Source organism: Phyllobates terribilis, unplaced genomic scaffold, assembly GCF_046119375.1.
Source record: "Phyllobates terribilis strain yellow unplaced genomic scaffold, ASM4611937v1 Scaffold_1__5_contigs__length_1240528914, whole genome shotgun sequence".
Taxonomy (NCBI): domain Eukaryota; kingdom Metazoa; phylum Chordata; class Amphibia; order Anura; family Dendrobatidae; genus Phyllobates; species Phyllobates terribilis.
In genome coordinates, this window is record NW_027362761.1 from 586,192,347 (window position 1) to 586,211,275 (window position 18,929).

General features: G+C 44.4%; 1 protein-coding gene across 1 annotated transcript in view; it reads right to left on the reverse strand.

Annotated features, from left to right (window-relative positions):
• Positions 1-18,929, reverse strand: part of LIFR (LIF receptor subunit alpha) — a 51,828-nt gene that overhangs the window by 15,609 nt on the left and 17,290 nt on the right. Inside the window, 5 exon segments of the mRNA XM_073681860.1 lie at positions 1,152-1,163; positions 1,166-1,198; positions 1,201-1,298; positions 1,843-1,960; positions 2,628-2,773. Of these exon segments, the coding sequence (XP_073537961.1) occupies positions 1,152-1,163; positions 1,166-1,198; positions 1,201-1,298; positions 1,843-1,960; positions 2,628-2,706 (340 nt within the window). The 5' untranslated portion in view covers positions 2,707-2,773.

Genomic DNA, 18,929 nt, shown 5'->3' on the forward strand with positions numbered 1-18,929 from the left:
GGAAGGCGTTCCAAGAGACGCTCATAACAAGCGTGTAACAGCAGGGGGCGCCCTAACAAGTACTGTATGTAACAGCGGGGGGCGCCATAACAAGTATGTAACAGCGGGGGGTGCCATAACAAGTAACAGCAGGGGGCGCCCTAACAAGTACTGTATGTAACAGCAGGGGGTGCCATAACAAGTATGTAACAGCGGGGGGCGCCATAACAAGTATGTAACAGCGGGGGGTGCCATAACAAGTAACAGCGGGGGGCGCCATAACAAGTAACAGCGGGGGGCGCCATAACAAGTATTGTATGTAACAGTGGGGGGCGCCATAACAAGTATGCAACAGCGGGGGGAGCCATAACAAGTATGCACAGCGGGGGGAGCCATAACAGTATACAACAGCAGGAGGGGGGCGCCATAACAAGTATGTAACAGCGGGGGCGCCATAACAAGTACGTAACAGCGGGGGGCGCCATAACAAGTACGTAACAGCGGGGGGCACCATAACAAGTACGTAACAGCGGGGGGGCACCATAACAAGTATGTAACAGCGGGGGGCGCCATAACAAGTACGTAACAGCGGGGGGCGCCATAACAAGTATACAACAGCAGGAGGGGGCGCCATAACAAGTATGTAACAGCGCGGGGCGCCATTACAAGTACGTAACAGCGGGGGGGCCATTACAAGTACGTAACAGCGGGGGGCGCCATTACAAGTACGTAACAGCGGGGGCGCCATTACAAGTACGTAACAGCGGGGGGTGCAATAACAAGTACGTAACAGCGGGGGGTGCAATAACAAGTATGTAACAGCGGGGGGGTGCAATAACAAGTATGTAACAGCAGGGGGTGCAATAACAAGTATGTAACAGCAGGGGGTGCAATAACAAGTATGTAACAGCAGGGGCACCATTAACAAGTATATAACACCAGGGGGCGCCATAACATGTATATAACACCAGGGGGCGCCATAACATGTATATAACACCAGGAGGCGCCATAACAAGTATGTAACACCAGGGGGCGCCATAACATGTATATAACACCAGGAGGCGCCATAGCAAGTATGTAACAGCTGGGGGGGGGGGATAGTAAATATGAATTGACATCATGATGCCTTATGACCTCCAATAGTGGGGCTTATAAGGATACAGGAGACTTACGAATATCTAAGGAGTTTTCTGAAACCGTATGGACGGCTTCCCCGGACGTCTGTGGCTTCTATGTTTATATCCGACACAGAGAAGACTGGGAACTCCACTTCCAACCTGTTTCCAGTTGTTTTGAAACATGCGGCTGAGATCCCGGACCTGCGGCACAGAAGACCCCATAGTATAATCCTATACATTGACATGTATGAGTCTGGGTGCGGCCGGGAAGTCGCTGCGGCTCTGGCCCTTCACACCTCGGAGTGTTGGGTTTGCTGTCAGATACATTTCCTCAGATTGAAATCTAGAAGTGAAAGGAGCGAGCTCATATAATACATGGCCGGGTCAGCTCCACCGGAGAGGGAACTGTCCTTACTCCAATCTCCTCCCTCTATGTGCAGACAATGCTCTGAGCGGAGCACCCAGCAGCACAGAGCTCTGCTATATGGCTACAATGTATCAGTCCGGAATGTTCATGCACTGGATACATCGTATCCCTCTCCACAGGAGTTCTCATCCATTGAGGAATAGATGCCTAAAGTTTGTTAGAAAGTTATAAAACTTTTCATTTATACAGAGATCAAACTTTTTTTTTTTTTTTAACAAAAATCCAGAAAACCCCTTTAATTAATTATTGTAGGGAAAATCCATAAATGATCAGTCATCTCATTCTCTGCAGCTGCAGGAAGACGTTTTGTCTTCTTACCTGGAGCAAACCTTGTAGACGATTTCCCGGTCGGAGGGGTACGGGGTGTCCCACCGGCAGGACATGGTTTCAAAGTCATGTGTCAGGCAGTCGAGGTTCCTGAAGAAATCTGAAGAAACTGAAAAAGCAAAATAAAAAATCAGGAGTACATACGGCCACGCTTGTAGCTCTCATAGAACTTTACAGGCATCTACGGAGCCTCTGGGGGTCTCGGAGTTCATTACAGGTTCCATCAGGTGTCCAGCTCCATACTACCCCGGTCCTAAGCCCCAGACCTGCTGCACGTATAGACCAGCGCTCGTTACCTTCATGCACATCTATCAGCGTTACTCTCCACTGATTTATAGGTGTTTCTTCTTCTTCTTTCGAGGAGACAATGTTTTTACACTTTTGCCAAAAATCCCTCAGGATTTATTGCATGCAGGGGATGTTTGTAGCGTTTACAATCCACACTCAACACTTTAATGACTTTTATTAGAGCAGCACTTGAAGCTGACAGTATGGCTGATGCAGAGCGGATATCTCCATTACTAGCCGAGGTTTTAGCCAAAGAACAGCAAAAAAATTACATAAATGGAGCAGTCAGGAGCCGGCGGGATCTGTCAGACCAACGGAAAATCCATACAACCCAACTGGATTGCACAGCCATAGAATGAGCCCATGGTCTCCGCTCGCACCGGCGTCTATGTCCCTGGTCCTCGCGTCTCCGCTCACACGGGTGGGCGTCTATAATTAAATATAATAGCGAGGACCCCACTATGCGGCGCCCCTTACTGGTCACTCACCGGAGGCCTGGCTGCAGACATGGTGCAGCAGACATTGGAAAGCTGCCAGGACACGGACCGCACCGAGAATACTCCACATTCTCCTGACAACTCTTTGGGTTTCGCTACGTTGTCATCAGCTGCATTTTTAACTGATCCAGAAAATCCTGCATAGAAAAAAAAAAAAATCAATTAAAAAAATAACATTTATTACAGGAATTCAACATTAAATTAAAAATTCAGGAAATCCTAAAGCCGTCGCTTGCTGCCCCCTGCATATTATTTCCATGTCTTACATCTCACAGAAGAAGGCGCGGGGCCAAATGTCCTATTAATCTGGATATCCTACACTAGTCCGGGGCGGAGGGTCGGAGGCTGCAACTTTATACAAATGCAATCCAAGACCGGCAGCCTGCGGGCTTAATAGGTTCAGCAGCTGATTAGTCGCTGTGACCCTTCACCGAGAAAAAGACCACCCCGCCCCCACAAAACATACATTATTCATGATTACTGGATGAGCAGGGACAAGCAGAGGCGACTAAGCAACTACGCACAGAAGGAAACATTACTTTGTTTAATTCAACCCTTCGTTCGGTGCCATTCACATAACCCGGCACCCACAGGAGGCGAGAGCTGCGCCCGGGACCGCTGCCAACTCTTCCAGGAACCTATTTTTCGTTCGGAAGAAAGTTGGCGCATGCAGTTTAATAATATATTATGTGATGTCCAATAAGTGACAAGAAGGCGTCTCCTACACAAAGAAGCACATGTACTAATTCAATTTCTACTAAATTTTTAAGACCTCGGCTTCACCAGTCATTCTCTACCTCTGAAGCATGATAAACCGGAGGTAACTCTATCCCTATCCCTAACCCAAAGCCTAGCTCTAACCTTAACCCTATTCCTAATCCTCTCTCTAACCCAAACCCTAATCCTATCTGTAACGTCAACACCAACCCCAACCCTGAACCCAAAACCCAGCTATAACCCCATTAATAATCCTATCTCTAACCACAACACTATCCCTGACCCCAATCCCAACCCCTATCCTATCTCTAACCTCAACACGATCCCTTGACCCCAGGATGATGGATAGGGTTGGGATCTGGGCTAAAGTCAGGGATAGCGTTGGGGGGGGGGGGGGGGGGGGTCAAGGGATAGGATTATGGATAGGGTTAGAGCTGGGGTTTGGGTTCAGGGTTGGGGTTACGGTTAGGGTTTGGGCTGGAGAAGATTAGGAATAGAGTTAAGGTTAGAGATGAGGTTAAAGTTGGGACAGGAATAGAGTTGGGGTCATGGATAGTGTTGGGTTAGAGTTAGGATGATGGATAGGGTAAGGGATAGGGTTGGGGTTAGAGTTAGAATGATGGATAGGGTAAGGGATAGGGTTGGGGTTAGAGTTAGGATGTTGGACAGGGTAAGGGATAGGGTTGGTGGTAGAGTTAGGATGATGGATAGGGTAAGGGATAGGGTTGGGGTTAGAGTTAGGATGATGGATAGGGTAAGGGATAGGGTTGGGGTTAGAGTTAGGATGATAGATAGGGTTGGAGTCAGGGCTAGGGTCCAGGATGGAGTAGGTGTTAGGAATAACGTTGGGGTTAGAGATAGGATGGTGGATAAGGTTGGGGCCTGGGCTATCTCTAACCCCAATGTTATTCCTAACACCTAGTCCATCCTGGACCCTAGCCCTGACTCCAACCCTATCCATCATTCTCTCTCCAACCCCAACCCTAGCTAGGGTTAGAAAAGAAAAAAAAGTGTTAAAATATAATAGCAGCTCTTGGTAGTGAATGAGCACGTTTCTGAGTCATGTGCACGGCATGTATTATGTGCACTCCGCTTGATACAATATTGTCTTTCTTCATTAAGTGCTAATCTGTCTTGCTGCCTATGCAGTGCACAGCAGTGGAGAGGAGTTTTGTCATCACCGGCTATTGCGCTCTACATGGAACAGCGATAAAAAAAAAACACAAGAAAATATTTTAATTTTTTTTCTTTTACAGCTCATCAAAAAAAAAAAAAAATCACAGACAGTCCACTTTTTTATGGACATTTTAGAAAACCATAATAAATAATTTAGATTTTAATGATTCGGATTGTTTGGATTTGCCTCGTTACACTTGTTATCCGCCATGCTTTATACTGCAGCGAGCAGCTCCACTGGAGGCGATGACACAATATAGGCAATCATTTATACAGATTATAACAGTATAGGATCGGTCACAGTTCGGTCGAGTATTTTCCGAGTAACTCTTAGCTGGAAACTTTCCAGTCCTGTATTTCATAGAACGACTTTTTCGGAGATAATTCTCACATTAATGATCAAATCAAAGCTTTAAAACGAAATAAGAAAAACCACACGGGGCCCGGAGGCGGCTTCGATTTCCTTCTAGAAGTGCTTAATCGCTAATGGTGTCGGGAAATGCTCTTCACATACTGGAAATCTAATAGAAATTCTTAATACGGGACGTTTAAAGGAGTCGGATGCACTTAGAAACATATGATTACTTTTCTCCAGAAATCGCGCCTAACCCCTGCATAGACCCACCTGTCCATAGACTGGATCTTGTATGGCTGCTCAGCTCCACTGAAGTGAATCGGGCTGACCTGCAATACCAGGCACAACCTGGGGACAGGTGGGGGCGCTGTTTCTGGAAAAAGCAGCCATTTTTTTGTAACTGCGTCTGACCCCTTTAAAATGTCTTGTCTGGTCTCTTAAAAGAAAAAAAGGCAGACAACGGTACTTTTGGGTCCCCAGGAACTAAGAGCAAATAGGCTGCCGAGGTGGCGTCAGTCCCGCCGATTGGCTGCAGTGCTGCCAAGGTGGCGTCAACCAACCAAGCAGACGCTACACTGAGGAGTCCTCTTTCTCTGCCTCCCGTGTGGTCGCCCGGGGGGGGGATGGTCTGTGCCAAGTCTGCCACCTGCGCTGCCTTCATTACACACAATGGGCTCATTAATAAAACACAAACACATCTGTTTATAAAACACCTCGGAGGCAGCTGCCGCCTCAATACGCCGCGGATTAGAGACGTCGTCAGGATCCAGAGGAGACCTAAATCCTCGATACAATAAGTATTATTGGAATCGCTCCATTTACAGGTCCGATAAACAAGACTAAGCCTCCCCCTCTCCGTGCCCTGAATCCCCTCCGCACAGGGTGCGTGCGATATAACTGCTGCAAAGAGGTGAAGTTTCACAACTTTCCCAAACTTTGGGTCGATTCATCATTTTTTAAAGTCACTTTTTTTTCATCTTGTGATCTTATTGACTAGATGCTTTTAGCAACAAATTCAATCACGCTAGCGGAAACGGTTCATGAATTTTGCGCAAAGTCAAAAAATTGTCACAAAAATAGTTAAAGTTGCAAAAAAATTGCTAATATATCTGCAGAGCCCAAGAGAAAAATTTTGAAGACACTCTCAAAGGTCAAGGGTCTCAAACACGCGGCCCCTGAGGCTCCATTATGCGGCCCCTGAAACAACAGTGTCCAGCGAGCCAGGGACCGCCGATGTCAGCGCTTCTTTTCAACAGCAGAATGGGTGACATTGTTACAAGCAGCGGACCAGGATGGGGACATTATTACAAGCACGAAGACACTATTATAGGATAGGGACCATTGTTACAAAACTTGGGGATATTATTATAAGACAGGGGGGGGGGCCAGAATTACTATTTGGGAATAATTGAAAATTTATATTACTATATGGGGCCGATTGGGGTAGAGAAGACAAAAAAAAAAAAAGGAAAAACATTTAAAAGAAAATGTCAAATAAAGAATGTAAAAATAATGGAACAATATTTGGCCGCTAAAAATGCTGTTTTATGCAAAAATTGAAAGAAGACCTGTATAATAAACCATATGACAAAAACCATTAAAAAGAATAAAAATAAACGACAAAAAAAGAAAGATGATCAAAAAGTCATATAGAAAAATAATGGAATCACTGAAAACGCCATCTTTTCCCATAAAGAACGCGGCTCTTCACATTCAGAATTTTTCTATGTGCGGCCCATTTTCCTGGCTCCGCTTGATTTAGGTGGCATTTATGTCCCTCAAAACTGCACGAGATTTTTCCTAATATCTGAGAATTGTTGGCGCTGAAGAATTGACATAGGAACAAATGTCCCACATTGTGGAGCAGCCCGAATATTCAACCCTTCTGGGATAGGGAATTACTGATCTGAAAAATTCTAAGTGGTCAAACGGTGGCCCTAAGCCCCAAAGTGGCCCTGCTTTCCATCCTCCTTGGATCCATTAAAGCACAAAAAAAAAAAAAACACAAAACATTTTGTGACACTGCCTTATAGCTGCTGTAACGGTTTTCCTCCACCACCACTCCTTCAGCTTTTGAATTGCAGCAAGAAATATCATTTCTTTACGTGATGGAGTCTAAGGGGTAACTTTTCTCCTTGTGGAGAGTGTGACAATCCAAGCCTAGCGTGTCAGAGTGAAGAGACTTATAGGCCATGCATGCTCTTCTGGGAAAATCGTCTCTTCGGGGAGGACTAGAACTCTAGAGCCACCCATTGTAATTGGTAGTGCTAGAGTTCTAGTCCTCTTCCTCTCTGAAGAGACAATATGCATATTTACATGATGGGAAAAAAACTTTCAAACTGAAAACCCTGATGATTTTGGGAAATTCTGGCACCCATAGGAAGAATTTAAAGATTCTGACAACTTCCAGACTCTCTTCTTAAGCTATAACTTGGGTCTTACCATTATGGCACCCCCTTTCTCTTCTCCTCCTCCCCTTTATGACTTTCCCTTTTCTCTTCTCCCTCATGTTTGTTTTTCCTTTTGTTTACTGTCTCTAACAGATCGGGCAGATGGGACCTTGTACACCATTATCAGATGATTCATGAGAATTGTTGCACGGTGTTAGTCTATCTCGTACTTATAATTTGACTTACTGTTAAAGGTGTGAACAAATAAATGAGCAATAAAAACTGATTCGACATAAAATCACTCTGAGGAAGGACTAGAGTACATATGTGACAAATTCTGCTACTTTTTTGAAAAGTTGCAAATGATGAATTAGGCAAAAACATCTGGAAACCCTAAAGTCTTCCCACAGCGGAAAAATACACAACACAAATGACAGACATGAAAAAGGCAAAAATGGAAAGATGAATTTGGTGTAAACAAAAAATAAACAAAATCCTCATTAAAGAAAAAACAAAACACAAAAAAAGTGCAATAATGAATCGGACTTTCAGCACTAAGTTTGCCCTCAGTGAATGAAAGCCCTCTGGTTTCCATTCAGATGCATAATCCTGTATATATCTAGTCCTGATCTCAGCTGATACAATGTATCCAGTGTAGACAATGCTCTGACTCCAGACTGATACACTGTAACAAATCAGCAGAGATCGGTGTAGCTGCTGCTGATGCGTCTAGTCTAGACAATGCTCTGGAGCTAAACATATTGTACAATTGTATCCAGTGCGGATAACCGAGAAGTAAAACCCAATGTAATCGACGATGACGACGTTACATTCAGCGAAGGAGAAGTGACGGCATTTACCATGTTTCACAGCTCTGATCTGTGGGATTACCGCGGAGTTCTCCTTTAGCCGTCCGGTTACACATCAGAACACTCGAGGATTTATTTCTCTTCGGAGACTGAATTATTGACGTAATCGGAGGCGATACAGAGCCTTGTGTGCGCTCCTCCAAAACAAACACCTTCCCCGCACAGAACCGGTTGGGTCGCTTTCCCACACGCTGGATTAATAATTGTGCCATTTAATGACTTTAATAAACAACGGGTGTGTTGTACATATACAGTTAGTATATAGCCCGGGGCGAGACGGCAGCTGATGGCACTCCAACTACGCTCCCTTCCTGACCTGACAGCCGCAGCTCAACCAAATCATTTCCATCAGCTAAAATCACCAAAGTTATTGAGCTTTCCAAGAAATGAGCAGGAACCTGCGAGAAGACGAATGCCGGTCTGAGCATAACGGCCAGGCCTGAAATCCGCAGCGAGCGTAGCTCTAACGATCATCTGCTCCGTCACCCCTTGGCGCGCACCCCCCCCCCCCCCCCCCGTCATCCCTCGGCGCACACGCCCAACCATCCAATAAAATATGTATAGGGCTCATCATGCCAATGTCAACTATCTAATATGGGTGGGGGGCTTCAGACAGGGGATGTTGGGGGAATAGGAATTTTGAATCTTTTCGGTCTCAGAGAAGATAAGTGTCTTGGAATATTCTCCTCTCATCACTCAGAACACATGAACACTCGGGTGAGAGAATCAGCCATGTGGGTCTATGCACGGACAGCACAATGACCAAATGTACTCCAGTCTGAATGAGCCCTTAAGACAGATTTTGTACTTGTTTTACAAGAGTCTGGAGCAGCTATGATCAGCAGCCTCAAGAATAATGAAGTATTCAGTAAGGTGTCAATGTTGCAGCTCGGCTTTCAGTGCAGCCTTCTGGCATTGTGCTTACGTCTGTCACTTCCAAAAACGTAAAAGTCTCTCCCAACACTATTCCCCTCAAGAAAAAAAACAAAAAAACTTTGCGGCATGTCCACGAGAGGTCTTTTAGACGCCGGCGTACCCACCAAGTTTTTCAAGCAGAAGACGCTTCTGGAAAATGCTGGCGGTGTATTTCCTGACGCGCCTTTTATGGCGTCTTTTCACTTATTTATGGCAGCATTTCGACTGTTGACTTTTTGAAGCACAAAACAAAAAGCAACAAAAAAAAAAAAACCTAAAATCAGCAGAGTGAGTGGTTCTTACATCTTCATTGGTTTTCATGTTTATTCAGCGCTTTTTCAGGCCGGTTACAGAGCGGAGGAGCCGGGAAAAGAAGTTGTGTGCAGAAAACCCTCAGGGTGTAGTTTGCACTCAATTTTTGTCATGTTTGCCATTATTGCACCAGTGTTATCATTAGAAAGCCCTCATGTCACTGTCAGGGCCTTGTTCACACAAGTTCAGTGATTTTTCTTTCATGAAAGGAAAAAAAGAAAGAAAAAAAAAGTATTTTTTTTATATATTTTTGGACACTGTCACTTTCATTGATCAATGTTTCAAACTCTATTTGGCATCGTATAAAAAAACGTCCTGCGCCGGATACAATTTTTAACCATTTATCCGTTTTAGGTGGCATCCAATCTCGTGGTTTGAAAAACAGAAAAAAAAAAAGCAGAGGGGAGAAAAAAGGCAGAGGGGAGAGAAAAAAAAAGCAGAGGGGAGAAAAAAAAAGCAGAGGGGAGAAAAAAAAAAGCAGAGGGGAGAAAAAAAAAAGCAGAGGGGAGAAAAAAAAAAGCAGAGGGGGGAAAAAAAAAAAAAGCAGAGGGGGGAAAAAAAAAAGCAGAGGGGGGAAAAAAAAAAGCAGAGGGGGGAAAAAAAAAAGCAGAGGGGGGAAAAAAAAAGCAGAGGGGGGAAAAAAAAAAGCAGAGGGGGGAAAAAAAAAAGCAGAGGGGGGAAAAAAAAAGGAGAGGGGGGAAAAAAAAAGCAGAGGGGGGAAAAAAAAGCAGAGGGGGGAAAAAAAGCGGAGAGGAAGGAAAGCAGAGGAGAGAAAGAAAAAAAAAGGAAAGAGGAAAAAAGCGAGAAGAACAGAAAAAAAAGGAATTTGTGTCTGGTCTTTTTTTTATGAAACCATTAATTGGATCTAGAAGCTTTTCTTTTTTATTGCAGATGCACAGGCGTGAACAGCTCCAAATAAAGTCTAAATGGAGCAGGAGCATGTTCTGGCCATGAAAAGCGCAACGACTAATGGGAATGTTAATGACAAAAATAAGGGGAAATAAATGTTAAAAACGGACGTCTGAAATGGCCACCAGCTGTGGTTTTCCGGCCCTACACTTTCAGTCTAGCATACGTATATAAGGCCGCTCGTTCAGGTCAGGAGACCCCGAGTGTTTCCAGGAGTTCTGTCTACGGTCCACTACATACCGATGTGTGCGGCCGGCTATAGGCCAGGTTCAGACCATGAGTCACGGATCAGCTCGATGTGCTTATCGGGTGCCGGAGCAGTGTCTATCTTCCTGGGCAGATCTGGTCTGTACAAAATGGAGCACAATAGTGCACGCTGCCACATTTTTCCTGCGGACCATCAGTTATCCCATGGGCACGAGCGAAGGGTCCACAGTTGGTTCGCAGCCCACACCCAATGATCTGAACGAGCCTTTATCCCCCCCGTGACACCCGGCGCTGGGAGCAGTACCACTCCGGACAGAAGAATTAGGAAAACTTCACCGGGCCAAAACTTTATAAAAAAGACATTAAATGCAGGAATCAGCTGCACCCGGGGCTCGTCAGCAGGGTGGACGTGGGCGGCTCCACCGATATATGCTGCGCTCTACCGGTCAGAGGGGACACAGGACAGGATGGATTTTAATACATCTGACCCTCCAGAGATAAGAAGCATCAGAGGTTGTCAGCCGCTCATCTCATGCACGCTCACAGCCTGACTAGCCTTGCAGGAGACCAGCCTCTCCTGGGTGCATCGCCCCATGTCAGATGCGTCCATCCACGACTGTTGTGGCTCAGGGGAAGGTTGTTGCCAAAAATGGGAATAGATCCAAGAGGAAGATATAAACAGTCAGCAGCAGCGGTGCCCACGTCTCCTGCGCTACAGGAGATCAGCCAATAAGTGATTGTATTCAGACCCGAGTCTCACCGTCTGCACGCTCCTCTAGATGGAGAGGAGGCGGCCATGTTTAACCTCCGCGCCAATCACTGCCGGCAGAGCCATAGACAATGAATGGAGCGGAGACCGGGCAGGACATCTATACAGCGATTTTTTAATGCATAGACGCCTACAGGGAAAAGAAGCAACAGAGTCTTTAAAAAGTACAGCGAGCTCAAACTGTTAAATACAAAAAAAAAAAAAAAACTTCTACATGTGAACATGGCCTTACATGGGCTGTCTGGGCAAAAAAGAAAAGTGCCGCAAAGGCTTGGATGTGAAAAGAATAATTGGTATGCACCTGCAGGTATCCACCGCGATCCAGCATAGGCACGGGAAATGGAGATGTAACCGGTCCACAATGGCAGGACCGCTCCAAGTTACCAGGAAACTTTCTTTTTGCCAGGACAAGCTCTTTAAGCAAAGTTCCAAGTTTCCTTCTACGTAAAAGAGTGCAAAAGTACAGATCCGAAAAAAAGAGCTCACTGACAGATCACTGGCAACTCATTCTGCAGCCTATGTACAGTGATACATGGAGGATGCAGAAGACGAATTCTGCAACGTTCTTAATAAAACCCTATTGCAAAAAACAAAAGGCGTCCATATCCTTCTCCGCTAATAATGGGACAATATCTTGACAAAAGGTTTTCTGTTGCAGCCGAGAAAACAAAATGCTAAAAACACGGAAGCCCCAGCCGTCTTCGCCTCCTCCCTTCCCTCGGCCGGTCAGGGCTTTGTGCACAATGGGAAGAACAATATCCGAGTTTTCCCGCTTTCCTCCTGCAGTGAGGAGGTCAGAGGAGCGGAAACGTCACCGCACTTCCATACCCAGTATTTTTCCATACAAGTTCCCTGCACATGTCAATCCCAAGATGTTATTCTTCCCTCACTATTAACCACGTTTTCCGCCCACAAATGTGTCCTGTGCCAAGAAGAGAAGCAGAGGAGAGGTTGTGCCAAGACATCAAGTCCCATGGCGGCGAGCCGGTAACACCCGCGTCCGGACACAATGTGACCAAAATCGTGCTCTGTAACACCGTCCAATGCTCTGGGAGCCGCACAGATCTCTGCTGGATTGTTACAATGTATCAGTCTGGAGCCACAGAGCATTGTGCACACTGGATACAATGTATCAGCGGAGGGCAGGACCAGATATGTGCAGTATAAGGCATCTGAATGTTCTCATCTTGAGATCTTAAAAGCAAAGAAACACCGATACAAAGAAATTTTGAAATTTGTAGAACTTTACTTTCTTGTCACCGGACATCCCCTTTAACGATAGGTAATCATTATTATATGTTGGGCCTTATGGGGCAATTCAGGCTCCTTTATCGAACTTAAATGTGAATTTTTAGTTTTTTCAAAAATTGATAAATCATTAAATCTGTATCTGATACATTTTCGTGGTTGATCATAAAAAGGAGTGACGCCTTCTTCCAAATATTTTGTTTCCCGCAGGGGGTGAGGGGGGTAGGGGAGCCGTTCCGGCAGATTAATATTACACATATACTGCCCTCTTTGTCCCGGAGCGTCGCACCTACGTGACAGTACGGGAAGTTGGAGCGAGTGTTCAGGAAGGAGAGACCTTCCCGGAGCAAACGTGGACACTGTCATTACCAGCTGGAAATATCACCCTTATGTAACCGGCAGAGCCGGGACCGCCGCTAATCCAAGGGAAGAACTGCAGCGATGACATCTGCTGGAGAGAAAAGTCTCCAGGGACATTAATTATAGGAAGAGGATGACGAGCGACCGTGGAAATCAGGACTGTAACACGGCCAAGAAGTTCTCCGTCACCCAGCTTTCCTGGGAGCAGAGGCCTTCTGCTCCATACTGGGTTTTTTTTTGTTTTTAGTTTGACTTTTTGCAGCGTGCAGAATAATATTTTGTAGATTTTTACCATAATATTCTTCCTGCTTTAGGATTTGGTGCAAATTTGAGGCAATTTGCAGTGCAATATAACTGAGCCGGTCTTTCGAAAACCCCAGAAACAATGCACAAAAATCAGAGTATGCTGCAGACAGTCATCTTCGATTACAATCCAGGCCATGCTTCGTTCCACCCTCTGTAGGTTCGTACATTACGCAGTGGATTCTGCAAGTCCGCTGCATATTTTAGGGTTTTCAAGAAACCTGACGCACAAACTGCAGAGAAGATCTGCAGCTAAAATGTGCGAAGAGCTGCAGAAACCCTCGACATTGCAATTTATGGTGGAAACGTTACATTTCCTAATATTTTACAAGAATATTAAATTGTAAAAAAAAAAAAAAAAAAAAAACATGAAAAATTCTAACAATACCGACTGAACATGCAACTATTTAAAGCAAGCAGGAAATAAATAATACAAGGTCTCGCTGAGAATTAGAATATTTTCCACAAAGTGTAAAAAACAAAACCCCACATCATTTGATTACATTTATATAAGTTGCACAGCACTTATGTGCACATGGAGTCTTTTTGCAGAGATTTCGGAGCAGAAATTGAGCACAACCTCCAGGTTGCACACAGAGGTTTTTTAGAGAAAAAACTGAGTGGAAACTTTCCAAATCTTCCTCGAAGTTTCAAAAACTTTGAATTTCTGTTTTTACTCCGAAAAAAAAGAAGAAACACTGTAAAAACTATTTTTAACAGCAGTGATCAGAGCATTTCTCACTGTTATTAGAGGTGGATGCCGGTTGTATAACAATCCCGGAGACTACAGGCACCAGACATTGTGCACTGTTACGTCCCATATCCAGAAGGGGTTAAATCAATCAGCCTAAAAGTTGTTGCCCATGCCGCTTCTCAGTACTATGCCCAATTTCTCAACAATAAGCATAGTTAAAAAGAGGAAGAATTTGCACTTTCTTTTTGTAATTTGTCACTTTCTGAGGTTGAGTTTATGACAAAAAATGTAGTATAAATTGCTAAAACCCCCCAAAAATGTTGGCCATTAAATGCTTGTAATACCGCCAGCCATACACAGGCACAATACAAGTGCCATAATTCTATTGCTTTAGTACTTTTTAAACTATTGTTAAAAAAAAAATACAAAAACTTCTTGAAATAGAAACGCCTCATAAATGTTATTACAGCTCCTTGGAGAACTTTATGTTGAAATAAAAGGAAAATAAATTTATTTTTATTCATGGCAAATAATATTTAATTCTTGACACAGAATCAAATCGGTTCACATGACGGAGTCAGCTGAGTTTTATTCGCAGGTCATGTGCAGTATTATCATCTTCTCCAACAATTGGGAACCTTATAGGAGGGAAGCCAAGAGACGGGTCAGCACAAGGTACAAAGCCTTCACAAATGGAAAGCAGAGGAAGACTAGTGACCGCTGCTCTCATCTACACTGGATTATTTAGATAGAGACTTTATAGGATTTAAAAAGCCCTAAAAAATAGCAGCCAAATTACTACCCGAATGGACGATCTGTTGGAGATATTTCTACAACTGAAAATACCTTGCTGAAAAGTTGCCAAAATGATAATTACTTCTGACATCACTCCCTGCTCTGCAGCCATTGGCTGGAGAGGCACCTCCCAGACTCCCTGCTCTGCAGCCATTGGCTGGAGAGGCACCTCCCAGACTCCCTGCTCTGCAGCCATTGGCTGGAGAGGCACCTCCCAGACTCCCTGCTCTGCAGCCATTGGCTGGAGAGGCACCTCCCAGACTCCCTGCTCTGCAGCCATTGGCTGGAGAGGCACCTCCCAGACTCCCTGCTCTGCAGCCATTGGCTGGAGAGGCACCTCCCAGACTCCCTGCTCTGCAGCCATTGGCTGGAGCGGCACCTCCCAGACTGCCTGCTCTGCAGCCATTGGCTGGAGCGGCACCTCCCAGACTGCCTGCTCTCCCTCCCCCCTGGATGTACTTTGCACATAACACTGGCAATCCTGAGAGCTCTCTGAATCATTTCAGCTTTCTTGTCCTTCATTTGATGCAAAAATCAAAGATAATTATTTAGGACAGTGGCCAGAAAGCATCCAGGGGGTGGACAGAGTAGGAAAGTCTGAGAGGTGAAACTTCAGCCAATTGCTGCAGAGAAGGAAGTGATGTTAGAGAAGGGGGTGTGGTTTTGGCAACTTCTGCTGTATGGTCCAGTGAGCAGCAGTAGTTGCAATCAGGGCTGTGGAAAATATAATAAATTGGGTACAGTAGTTCAATGCAGAATGTGCTGAATATTTTTTCATAAGAATTTGGGAAAGTTATGAAATGTCCTATAAATGTCTGTCCTATTCCTGATCTAAGGCTACATTCACACACAGCGTTTTTGCTGCATTTTTTGAGGATACGTTTTTCAGCTGCAAAAGCAATTTAGCTTTCTAAAAAACCGCATCACCTGAAAGGTTTTTGAGCTCATAGATAATGTTTTCAATAGCAAAAGCAGATTAGAAAAACGCCGCACAAACTGACATGCTCATTCTTTGTGAGGATCCGTTTTTGAGCCCAAAAACGGATCCTCACCAAACGATGTGTCTGAATGTCATATCTTGAAACCCATTGACTTTGCTGGGATGCCCAGAGACACTGTATTTTACTGCAAAAAACGGATACGCAAAAACGCTGTGTGTGAATCATGGCCGTAGCCAGTGAGGGTCAGGGGAGGCAGCTGCCCCCCCCTAGAAGCAGGGGCACGCACCTATCAAAACTCACTTGTATGCTGCAGTTCTCCCGTCCTGCACCGGCTCCAGACTGCAGGGGGCAATCTCCCCTCCCCTGTCCTGTCCTGTCTTCTGACGTCTTCACCAGAGAGAGGAGGGGGAGGGGAGCCTGCCGTGCACAGGATCCGATTCCTGGGTCCCGAGCTGGAGAAAGTGAAAGTACTACTGCTCATCTCTATCACAGGAAGGTAACTAATGCTAATATTGTAGGTGATTATTATGTGCTCTCTGTACAATGTGTGAACTATATGTGCAATTACTATTTGCTTTCTGTAGCTGTCATCTGTCTATCACACTATCTATCCATCTATCCCTCCCTCCCTTCCCTCTATCCATCCATATATTTATCCATCCCTCCCTTCATCTATCTATCCATATATTTATCCATCCATCCCTCTATGACTTTATCTATCCATCCATTTATCCATATCTGTCTATCCATATCTTATCTGTACCAAAAAGAATGAAGCTCTGACTGAGGTAGCAGTTAGGATGAGTGGCCTACAGGAGGACTGCCAGGTGCAAGAGGACTTGGGTCCTGACAGTGCCACTGCTGCCATATCTTCATCCTCATCAGATGAGGAGTTTGGCTTTGACAAGTATTTGGATGACATGGAGCAGGCAAAGCGTTGCCGCAAGGAAAACGATTTCACTCCTTCTCCTATAGCAAGCAGATTGACCAGATTTCAGCAAAATGTTTCACTTGCTCTCAAAGAAATAGAAAAATTCAACCGTTCATCAAAACTGACTGTGCACGAGGCAATTCCTTTATACCTGGAAATTGTTAGAGATGTTGCCCATGTGGTTACGGCTTTGCCTCCAACCCAAGTTAGTGTAGAGAGGTTGTTCTCTAGCCTTAAAATTATTAGGTCAGATTTGAGGTCATCTATGAAGGAGGATCTGATGGAGGCAATTCTATTTCTTAGAACAAATTCATAGAAGGCACAAATGTTATTTAGTATGTTTTTGTTGAAAACTGTTTTTTTGCCACTTACATAGTTTATTACATAGTGTTAAATATAATCGATATTACATCGTGTATTACATATTTACAATTTATTAGGTTTTTTGTGTTCTAAAGTTGTATTCCAATAAGTATATATTATGTTCTATCTAAATATCTTGATTATTGTATCATAAAAATGATTAAATGTCTGATGTTCACATTGTACTACAATAAATTTTTCACTTAAATATAAGCAATATATGTGGGAGTCGGAGTCGGTGTAAGGGAAATTGAGGAGTCGGAGTCGCAGGTTTGGCTTACCGACTCCACAGCCCTGGTTGCAATTTTCTGTAAGTTTATAATTTTTTTTTTATAATTTTACAAAAAACTACAGAAAAACACATTCTGTTTCCAGCAATGCAATAATCATACATATCTGCCACATTCCCTAGTAACGGTTGAAGTGGTTCTCCAGGGATAAAAATAAGATAAAAATAATAACCGATTTCCTGCAGAAACAGCCCCAAACCTGAACATAGGTTGTGTCTGGTTCTGCAGCTCAGCTCCCTGGAAGTCAATGTTACCAAGCTGCAATACCAGACACAACCTGTAGTGGCACTAGCGAGAAGCCATATATATATATATATATTTTTTTTTTTATAATTATTGATAACCCTCATTAAATATCCAATGATTTGAGACTCACATGTTGGTAACTAGATTTGCATATGGATCTAGATTTCATGCCACCCCCGCTATGGTGCAACCAACACTGGAAAAAGCAAAAAGTCCTGTGGGATCCAGATCAAATGTTAAACTAAACACTTAAAAGAAGTAATAAAATATTGTGCAAACTTCTAAAAACACAAGTTAAATATTAGTCCAAAAGATTCCAGACTGCGACAATAGAGATCAGAGGAGGAGATAAGTCGCCGTCCTGCAGCTGCACCGACCGAGCGCCTCCACTCACTCCTCCGCCTCCACTCATCTGGGACCTATTAGACTAGTCACCACTCAGGAGTCTCTGACTTCAATTATTCGGCTTATTGCTAAGAAAGTGTTATTTACACAGCATTACCCTAATACCAGGACCAGATGGATCATTACAACAACCCGAGCAGCGCCTTGTCCTACAGGAGTGATGACTCCATATAATACCTGGAACGCCCCCACACAGCAAGCAGGGGGTCAGGCCTGTGTCTTCCCTTTTCTGCTCTTGCGTCTGGCTTTCAGTTTATGGAAGGCAAGCAATTGGATAATAAAAGGAGAAATGCGTGCTGGTAAGCGAGAGAAAGAAAGTTCTGGCACCTATAGTGCAGGCAGAATGCTAATGAATAGAAACCGTAAAAAAATAATAAAAAATAAAAATGGCAAGTTACAAAGCAGAGAATTGTGACAGTTTCTAGACATATTAAGAGCAGTTTTATCTTGTTCTGGGAAATGAGGGCAGCTAGACCAGGCTTCTCTCCAGGTTTTGTGCAGGACCGATGCTCTTTAAGGAATATGGGAGATGTAATGGATGCCTAACTAGTAGCCATCCAGACGTTCCTACAAGCACATAGCAAGGCGCTCCTCTGGATATGATTGGACTTGAGTGTAGAGTGCATGACAGGTCACCAGATAACAATATGTACTGGGTAATACTTCATTCGTCCTGTGGGGGCACTGCAGAGAAACAGAACACTTACTGATCGCTGGGGATCTCTTTGATCGGCCGATCACTTGAGATGCTGACGAGCCCAGTAATGCTGGGATCTAATAACGTGTGAGTAATGATGCAGCGCAGGGCGCCGCGGTGCTGCGTACGTGGCGTTATCAGTGTTGTGCTTTCGTCTCTATTTGCATTATTTATTAGCAGGATTTATCCTCTGGTTATTTGCCTTCATACAAGACGCAGATTTACTGCTCCTCCGCGGCCTTTGTTTGTGCAACGAATGAATGTTCGAGTATTTACTAATGGAAGACAAAAGAAATTGTGTCACTGACATAACGGCCGGGACAGGACAGAATAAAGCCTCGGAGGGGTGAAATACAACTAGTAAAATATGGGTGCCTCACCTGGAGCCCCCCGCGGTCAGA